Source organism: Chlamydomonas reinhardtii, chromosome 16, assembly GCF_000002595.2.
Source record: "Chlamydomonas reinhardtii strain CC-503 cw92 mt+ chromosome 16, whole genome shotgun sequence".
In the NCBI taxonomy this organism is placed as follows: Eukaryota; Viridiplantae; Chlorophyta; class Chlorophyceae; order Chlamydomonadales; family Chlamydomonadaceae; genus Chlamydomonas; species Chlamydomonas reinhardtii.
In genome coordinates, this window is record NC_057019.1 from 7,029,700 (window position 1) to 7,038,901 (window position 9,202).

General features: G+C 64.0%; 2 protein-coding genes across 2 annotated transcripts; both read right to left on the reverse strand.

The window, feature by feature from the left end:
• On the reverse strand, positions 1-6,166 carry CHLRE_16g678437v5 (uncharacterized protein). The gene is made up of 16 exons (XM_043071358.1): positions 6,150-6,166; positions 5,694-5,882; positions 5,378-5,502; positions 5,146-5,213; positions 4,704-4,808; positions 4,423-4,465; positions 4,108-4,178; positions 3,633-3,861; positions 3,310-3,364; positions 2,958-3,070; positions 2,485-2,709; positions 2,108-2,173; positions 1,709-1,840; positions 1,371-1,489; positions 1,002-1,195; positions 1-860 (listed from the first exon to the last, which is right to left on the reverse strand). The coding sequence occupies exons 2-16, from the start codon at positions 5,866-5,868 to the stop codon at positions 628-630; spliced, it is 1,953 nt and encodes a 650-aa protein (XP_042916226.1). The 5' UTR covers positions 5,869-5,882; positions 6,150-6,166; the 3' UTR covers positions 1-627.
• A 63-nt stretch (positions 6,167-6,229) lies between these two features.
• On the reverse strand, positions 6,230-9,126 carry CHLRE_16g678549v5 (uncharacterized protein). The gene is made up of 7 exons (XM_043071360.1): positions 8,635-9,126; positions 8,468-8,539; positions 8,066-8,256; positions 7,658-7,845; positions 7,179-7,399; positions 6,941-6,977; positions 6,230-6,786 (listed from the first exon to the last, which is right to left on the reverse strand). The coding sequence occupies exons 1-7, from the start codon at positions 8,643-8,645 to the stop codon at positions 6,454-6,456; spliced, it is 1,053 nt and encodes a 350-aa protein (XP_042916227.1). The 5' UTR covers positions 8,646-9,126; the 3' UTR covers positions 6,230-6,453.
• Positions 9,127-9,202: the final 76 nt, after the last annotated feature.

Sequence of the window (9,202 nt, forward strand, 5' to 3'; positions counted from 1 at the left end):
AATTATGATCGAGTTGCGGTCCCGCCGGTTCGCGGAGTACGGTACGGAACATACTTCCAACTGACACAACTGTGACCCGTCCACAAGGAGGACGGCGCCCTCCAGAGGACGGCGCTCTGAGCCCCTCACTAAGGCAAATGGAATGTCCTTGGCTCCGTGTCCCCATCCCGCCACAACCTCACGATCCTCCGCGGCCTGACGCGCTCCTGCCCAACACACTTACACACATCGCGCAACCGCCCACCGATATTGCCGAAGCGCAAGACCATCTTAAACTCTCACCGCTCACCCAAGTCACTCACCAGCAACCAGCAATGCGTTCTGGACTTCTGATGGGCAACACGGGACCCTCGACGTCCTTCATACGATATCTATCACAGCCCGTCAATATCAGAGTTGCCCACCTCATGGTGTGCATGACTTATGCACAAGTGGATTCCAATCCAGGGCTCCAGCTAATGCGTGCGTGCAAAGGTTCGCGGCCTGACAGGGGCCGGCGTTCACTCTTCTAACCGTGTTCAGTTTCTAGCTTCTTCGTAACATCAAACTCCCCCAATACTTTGTCGTATACTATACACGTGACAAGAATAGTTCCTGAGACTGGTGACACCTCCTGCTTGTGCAGTGTTACTGCGGTGTTACTCCAGCGGGAGCACCAGAGGTCGCCGCAGCCGCGGCGTGAGGGCAGCCAACCGCCGCCGCCGCCGCCGCAGTTGCAGCCGCCGCCGCGGCATGCGGGCAGCTGCCAGCGGCGGCGCCGGCTGCTGCCGCCGGGGCTCGCGGCGCGGGCGGCGGCACTCCAGTGAGGTCGCGGCGGGAGATGAGCATGTGCAGGCCGTTGGAAGTGTTGATGGTGGCGCCTGTCTCGTGCACACACGTGGCGGAGTTTGGCACGCGTGTCAGTTGGTTGGCCTTCCCCCACACAGGCAGCACAGCAAGCAGCCCACTCCAGCACTCTTCCACGCCGGCGGCTTTCCTTCTTGCCCGCGGCCCCCACGCACCCGATTTGAAGCCCACGGGGCCGAATGAGGTGTCGGGCGCGAAGTCGTATCGGCGCAGCACCACCGCCAGCGCCACCACACACTCGGCGATGGCGAACATGTCACCCACACACTTGCGGCGGCCGCCGCCGAAGGGCAGGAAGCGGAAGTCGGTGCTGAACTCGGTCGGCGGCGGGGAGTCCAGCGGCCCGAACCTGTGCGAGGGCGGGGGTGTAGTAACCCCACCGAGAGGAAGGCAAGCGTTGAGGCAGCTAAGAAGGTGTAGGACGAGGCCAGGTTTGGGCTGCGTTGACATAGAGCCCACGATCTACGCAATTACCGTCAGTGACGCCGTGTAACCCGCTCCGCCGCCCCCAGGCAGTGCCGCACCTGTCCGGGTCGAATGCCTCGGGGCGCTCCCACAGCTGCGGGCTGTGGTGCAGGTTCCACACGCTGATGAAGAGGTCGGTGCCGGCCGCCACCACGTGGCCGCCAGGCAGCACGTCGTCCTGCGTGTGTGAGTGTGTGTGTGTGTGTGCGTATGTGTGTGTGTGTGTGTGCGTGTGTGTTTAGGCACAATGGATACGGCATGCACGCACCTGAATAGCGCATGAATGTGTGTGTTGTGCAGGGCACAATGTGTCTGTGTTAAAGAGCACAAGGAAAATGTGTCTGTGTGTACATATGTGCTCAGCCTTCACATCCCCCTCCCCTCCCTCCTGTCTCACCTGCATGGCCCGGCGGATGAGCACGGGCGGCTGCGGGTACAGCCGCAACGCCTCGTTCACCACCCGCGTCGTGTAGCGCAGCAGCGGCAGGTCGTCGGACCCAGGCAGCCTGTCGCCCAGCACCCAGTCCACCTGCGGGCCCACCAGAGCGAGTATGTGTAGTTATGTGCATGTGTTTGTTAAGACACGAAACGTAAACGAAACGTATATGTGTGTGTGTTGATAGGAACAAACACACGCTCACGCGCATGTGTGCGTTGCAGGCGTTGCTGTGCTGGCCAAGCCACAGCCTTCGGCGCAACGGTCCCCGCCCCCTGACGGCAGGCCGGCAGGCAGTCTCCACACGCCACCACAGTCAGCACACAATGGCACACAGCACACAGCACGCAGCATGCTCACCTCGTCCCGCACGCGCTTCATGACCTCCGGGTGCGCCACGAGCAGGTGAAGAGCCCACGTCAGCGCCTGTGAGGAGTGGGGTGAAGGCGTCCATGAAACACAGAGTGAGTAAATCACCAGGGGAGTTGCAAAGATGGTGCCAGGGGGTACAGGAGGCAGTGGGGCAGGGAGGGCGGGGGGGAGGGGGCCCTGGGCTGCTGATTGACCCTGGCTCATGGCCCCCGTCATCCCGTGCCGTCATCCCCACAGCCCCAACCCCACCCTTCCGGGCCTCGGTGTACAGCGGGTGTAACTCATCAAGCACCCCACATCTCGGCCACGCACGCCGCTGCCACGTCCCCTCCTCCTCCCCTCCCCCTCAACGCCTCAGCCCTCACCGCCGCGGTGGTCTCGTGCCCCGCGATGAGCAGTGTCATGAGGTCGTCACGCAGCTGCCGGCTGTTGAGCGCCTCGCCGCTGCCCAACAGGAAGTGCAGCACCGTGGGGGCAGACGACTCCTCCAGGGGGGCGGAGGGGGAGGAGGGGGCGGAGGAGGAGGTGGCGGTGGAGGAGGATGGGGAAGAGGGGGAGGCGGGCATGGGAATGGAGCCCTCTGCCTCAAGCTGCGGCAGCGGGGGCCATAGGGCAAGGCGCGCAGGTCAGACACGCAAGCGAGGCGAAATTGCGACATGACGAGCTTGGTCGCAAGAACCAAAACATAGAGCCGCGCGTCTGGACCACAGCCGCGATGGTCCGGCGTGTGAGAGCCCGCGTGCACACAAACACACACACACACACACACCGCCACCACCGCGCGCACAGCTCCAACGCCACCCCCACCCCCACCCCCGCCACCGCAGCAGCGCCCCACCATGCTCTTGCAGCGCGCAATGAGTCTGTCCAGCGTGTCGTTCACAATGGCCAGCGCCGCGTCGCTCTCACGCAGGCGCGGCACCAGCAGCGAGATGCCGGGCAGCTTCCAGTCTGCGGGTAGTGGGTTGGGGTTGGTGGTGGTGGTGCGAGGGCGTGGGCGAGGCAGCGCGCTGTACGACAGCAACAGGGGCGGAGCGAGGCATGTCACCTTCCTGTCACCTGCCAGTCGGTTGGGCCCCCTCTGATCCTCTGGCACACACACATCAGCGCACACACAAGCACACATGGCCACTGCACAGTCCTGCGTGTTTCTCCCCATGTGCCTTCACACACACGGCCGGGTCACTCACAGGGGAAGGGCGCAGTGGAGCGCACTGTGGACTCCCGCAGTACAGAGTACACGGCCTGGCGGGGCGGTGGTGGGGCGGTTGTGGGACGGTTGTGGGGCGGGTTGGAGGAACTCGCGAGTGTGCACATCGGCAAAGGCGACTACAGCTGTAGCGGGGCGCCAGAAAGCAGCGCGGCGTGCCGGCGGGACGCAGCCGTTCCTACGGGTGCAGCAGGCTGTGCCCATAAGCGGCGGACGCACGGCAGCCCATGCCAGGGCACCCGCGACACACACCTGCCCCAACCCGCCCACCACCACATTCTGTGAGGCGCTCCCCCAGCCCACCTGTATGACTGGGTCGTCATGTCTCAGGCTGTCAAAGTCGTAATCAAACACGGACTTGCCGATGATGTCCAGAGACAGCCGGCTGAAGAAGCTCTCCATGTCGACACTGGCGGCGCCGCCGCCGCGGCTGTCGCCCGCTGCCGCCGCCGCCGCCGCCGCCGCCGCCTCCAGCTGCGGCAGGCCGTGTGCGGTGGCGGCGCCGAACAGCGCCACCTGCGAGGACACGAACCTGTGGACGCCACGAGGGGGAGGGAGGGAGGGGGAGGAGGCAGTGGTCAGGGTCTGCCCTAGCAATGGATACAGCTGTTGGTGTGGTCCACCGGCCCCCTTGCCCCTGGCCCGGCGCCCGACGCCTGGCCCCCTGGCACATATACGGTACTGGTTGATCCCACACGACCCCCAGCCAAGTGCAGGCGGCCCCTGTCCAGCTTCATGGCCCCTGGCCCCCTAGCCCCCCTGGCCCCCGCACACCCACTTGCGCTGCAGGGCTGGCGCCACCACTCGCCGCCGCGCGATCCAGTGCTCCCCGTCCGCCGCCAGCAGGCCCTGAACAACATGTGTGTTGGCGAGGTGAGGTGTGGGTGTCAAAAAAAAACAACAAAACGAAGCCCGCCAAAACGAGGTGCGTGTGTGTTTGTGTGTTAAGGACGGTGACGGAGCCCGCCAGTCGGACCCCGCAGCACAACATCCCGCCATTGTTGCCGGTTACGAGCCTACAGAACCTCAGTCGTCATGCAGATCAAGGGAGGCGAGAAGCGCATGGACACAGCCACACGGGAGATTCACTCACATTGCCCATGACAAACTCCAGGATCTCAGCTAGGATGCCCTTGCTGTGTCGGGAGGAGGGCCAGGCAGCGGAGGGAGGGGGCGGGTGATGCCGCAGTGGGTCCGCATCAGCAAAGGCACATTGCGCCAACCTCCCTGATGCCGAAGCCCTGTGGCCCCGTGCAACGTACCCCTGTGTCCCACCCACGCCGCGGCGCCACCCACCCACCCACTCACCACCCACGCACCCTGACACACCACACACAGGCACACCCGCCCTCCCGCCCTCCCGCCCCCGCCCACCTGTACTTGTCCACCGCGCCCACCAGCACCTGCCGCACCGCGCCCGGGTCGCTGAGCACCAGGAAGGACTTGGGGCCCAGACGCATGCGGAACACCCCCCCGTGGCTGCGCGGGTGCGTGGGAGCGTGTGTGTGTGTGTGTGTGTGTGTGTGTGTGTGTGTGTGTGTGGTGGTGGGAGGCAGTGACAGGGCGGGGCGAGACAGGGTGGGACAAGGCGGGACAGGGCGGGACAGGGCGGGACAGGGCGGGGCAGGGCGGGATGAAACGGTGGGCGCAACACGCTGTCAGGGGCCGTGGCTGGATCTGAGTCGTTAAGGCCCGTCAGTATGATACCGTACTCGGCAACGCATCCTCACCCAGCCCAACCCTCCCCAGCCTCCGCGCACTCCAGCCCTCACGCCCACTCCTGCAACTGCACACCCACCCGCCCTCACGCCCCCACCTGGAGTACAGTTCGTAGAGCAGCTGGAAGATGGGCACCTTGCCCACATTGTTCAGGGGCACCCGGACCTGGGGCGGCGGGCGGCCGAGGCGCGGTGCGGCGCATCAGCTAGGTTCCATGCGCGGGAGTCGAGACGTAATCATATACACTAAGCCTACATATCTGCTTGCCAGTTCAGCACTGCCCCTCTCCATCTCCTGGCCCCCCGGCCCTCGGGCCGTCGCCACCTCACCTCGGGCGTGGGGCCCTGCTGCTGCTGGCCACCGCCACGGCCAAACAATGCGGACAGCGACAGCAGCGGGCCCCCAGCGCCGCCGCCGCCGCCACCGCCAGCCGAGCTTGACGAGGGGCCAGGGCCTGTGCAGGGGCGGTGACAGCATCCCGACGCGAACTTTCATGATTCCATGAATTCCGTTCTGCCGGCACATGGCTGTTGCCGCCAGCCGGCCGGCCAACCACCCCTGGGTCCTCACCCTCACTGCTCGACAGCGGTGGCTTCACAGCATTCCGTCTTTTCTTTTTACTGCTGCTCTGAAAGACGGCCTCACCTGCGGCCTCCGTGCCCCGGGCAGTGTCCTGTGCAGGGGGAGGCGAGGGCGCCGCCGCGCGGACGACGCGGGCGGCAGCGGCGCGCGACCACCGCGGCACGTAGGGTCGGGCAGCGTGCGTTGTCGCTGCCACGCCCCTCGCCGTGCCGCGGCCAGCGGCACCCCGTTGTAACATCCTACAGCGTGGTCCTGGAGCAATGCGATTGGGAGCTACGTAAGGATTGAAAAGAGCCGGTGACATCCCCGCCCGACCAGTCGCACAGCGACCAGTGCCGCCGCACGGTCCATGCAGCCAATTATTTGGCTGTTGTGAACGGTTGACGAAGAGCAAGCAACCCGTGAAATGCTGCTCAGCGATCCTTAAGCGTTTGGCGCGTCGGGGCCACACGAATTTGCAACAGTCGTGCTATTCGCCCACAACCTTTGTTACGAGGTTGCGTTGCTTTCTGTACGCACCTTCTGCTTCTGTCTCAGCTCACTTCTGTTTTGGAGTGCGTGTTTGCAGTTGGTGCAGCCAGGGGTGCAGCTGCCTCTCTGAGTTGTCTTCGTTACAAATTGTTACTATGAAGATTCATGATGTTGTATAATTTCATGGCGGGAAGTGTGCACTTGACCCATCCCGGCTCCCTACCCCGCCACCCGCCGTCTAGCTCACGCGAGGTTGCAAACCGCATGCAGCAACACCAATGCAACCAATCCATGCTAAATCTGCAATTATCAAGTAACGGTCACTGCAACCATGCAGCTCTCAGCAAACCTTTCAAGCGTTGCCCAACAACGGGTCAGTTGACGCGCCGCCGCCACGCCGGCCACCACGCCCTGTCGCCGCTGCTTTTCTAAACACGTGCCGCTCCAACCAGTTTGCCACAACTTGCACCGGCGGCAGGTTGCCGGGCTCGCCGGCGGCGGACGCGGCAGCGGCGGCGGCGGGCGTGATTGTGAGCAGCTCGCTCTCGCTGTGTGCGAACTGCGCGGCGGCGGCCAGCAGCAGCCACGACAGGGCCGCCCACAGCAGGGCCAGGCCCACCAGCGCGGGGATGAGCGCCTGCAGCGCGGCGGCGGCGTGCGGCTCGGCAGCAAACACGCCGCCAATCTGGCGGGCGGAGGGGGCGAGGCCGGACCAGGCAGGAAAGGGTGAATGGCGTAAGGCCGCAGGAGCATGCACCATGCACGGGATGGCAACACGACAAGCAGGCTTCATGAACGCGACGGCTGATGGGGCTGTCCTGGACAATGATCGTACGCACCGCGTTGCAGCAGCACGTGTCATCGCCGAGGTAGGCCCTGCAGGGGTTGGGGCCACGGTTGGCGCGGTCCGGGCAAGAGGTCAGTTAGGGCTCCCAGAGGCTAGGGCCCCGTGCGCGCCCCCGTGCCCAAGCCATACGCCTCGTATTCCTATTGACCGTAGATGCGCGCCATGCGCCCGTCCCACAGCGCCATCGCCAGGCCAGCCACCCTCCCATCCGCCAATCCGCCTCCGCTTACTTGAACACGGAGAGATCAACGCACGAGGGGGGACAGGCGCCGCCGGGCCAATCGGGTCCCCAGCCCGAGCCCTTGTCCACGGCCGCCGCCGCCACAGCCCCCTCATCAGCGCCCGCCGCCGCTGCTGACGTTCCCTCCGCGGCGGCTGCAGCCCCACCCTGCTCTGCTTGCGCCCACGCGTGCACGCTCGCCAGAGACGACGCCTGCCACGGTTGCTGGACCTGTGCGGCACGTTGCCAATGCAGAAGCGTGCGGAATGAAGGCACGAAAACCTGTCAGTCGCGAACTGGACCTCCGTATGCCTGATGCGACGTCCTTATAATGGACGTCCTTATAATGGACGTCCTTATAATGGACGTCCTTATAATGGAACTTCAGCCGGAATAATGGACGTCCTTATAATGGAAGTTAGCCATGCGGCCGCGACCAAGATGGAGCTCCTACAGCCCTGAGGGAATGCGGCACCCGCCGCCGCTCACCACCTTGGCTGCCGCATGCACGCCACCCAGCGCCGCCGCCCACACGCCTGTGGTCACGAGCGCCGCCACCAGCAGTGCGTGAAGGGCCCAGCCCGCCGCCGCGCTGCTGGCAGTGGTGGTGAAGTAGGCGCGTGGGCTGGGGTCGCCGGTGCCCGCCCCCGGCGGCTGGTCAGGCAGGAAGGGCACGCCTGTGCGTGGTTGCAGTCGTATGTGCATGTAGGCAGTCAAAGAATCACACCCGCATGTTGCAGCTGTTGTTGGATGGCTTGACAAAGGCATGCCTGCCTTGAGGCGTGTGCACTGTGGCATGATCACGGGAGGTGACATGGCTATCTTAAGCAGCCTGGCGCACGCCTGCGTATTGCATGTTGGGACGTTGCTGTCGGCGGGCGCCGCGCCGAAACCCACCTCCCGCCGACACGCGCTGCTGTATGCGCGCGCGCCAGCCCGCCGAGCGCAGCAGCAGGGCCAGCAGCGGCAACAGCAGCACGCTGGCGGGCACATGAGCCCACAGCGGCCAGGGGTCGTGTCGGAGCTCGACGCCAAACACCGACACGGTGTCGTGTGTGCGCCGCCGGGCCACCTCCGCCGATACCACCCTGGAATGGCGGCACGCATGTCCATACCGTGCACACGTTACTACATCAGGCAAGGTCTGGGGCTCGTGTCGTCTACTTCCCTGAAGTTAATGGTTTTACTTTGGCCCTCGGAGGGCCGGCGACCGTGTAGCGGCGGCTCTTCAAGGAGGCGTGCATCCAGGTGCCCGTGCCATCACCGTGGAACCGTTCGGCCCCTCAACGCCCGACGCACCAAATCAGCCAGCCGGCGAACGCAAGTGCCCCGCTGATAGCGGAGGCAAACTGCACGTCCAGCAGGGCCCACCTATTGCGAGGAAATTATGATAAACACCATGTTGGGCGCGCAACAATGTCGACGCAACTTGTCAAACGTGCGACGTCCGTCACAAAAGCACAAACCTTGGAACCATTTCTCCATGCTCACGTCGCCGGCACGTAATTTCAAAGAGGGAAATGTGCAAGAGCTGGACCATCGTCAGTCGAGCCCTAGTCCTGGACGGTCAAGGTAATCGAATGGGCATGTAGCTTACAGATGATAAATAATATGTCTTTAGCCCAGCTATATACATATGCCATGGAAAGTGTGACGCACCCGGTGCGTTTGCGCTACAGCGCGATTTAGCTCGAACCAACTAGCATGATCGATTATTCGCAGCTTCCTGTATACGTGATCTTCTGTCCAGGCCGCGAGAGCGAGTGCAGCGTATGAACGAAGCCGGTAACTGCGCTTTCTTGGCTTCCTCGAGAATGCGCGCAGCTATAACTTACAGTGCGATGTATTAGCGACACAGTCTGGCCTGCCAGAGCGCGCACTTGCAAGAATTTCAGAGCGGGCTCGTTCCGATCGGCTGGGATGAAAGCTTACACGATATGTGCGAGCAGCTGTATCCGTTGATATAATCGGTGAGCAAAGTCATGCACAGTTGCGATGTGCTGTGAACTTTTAGCACGCTCGGCGACCCAGCTC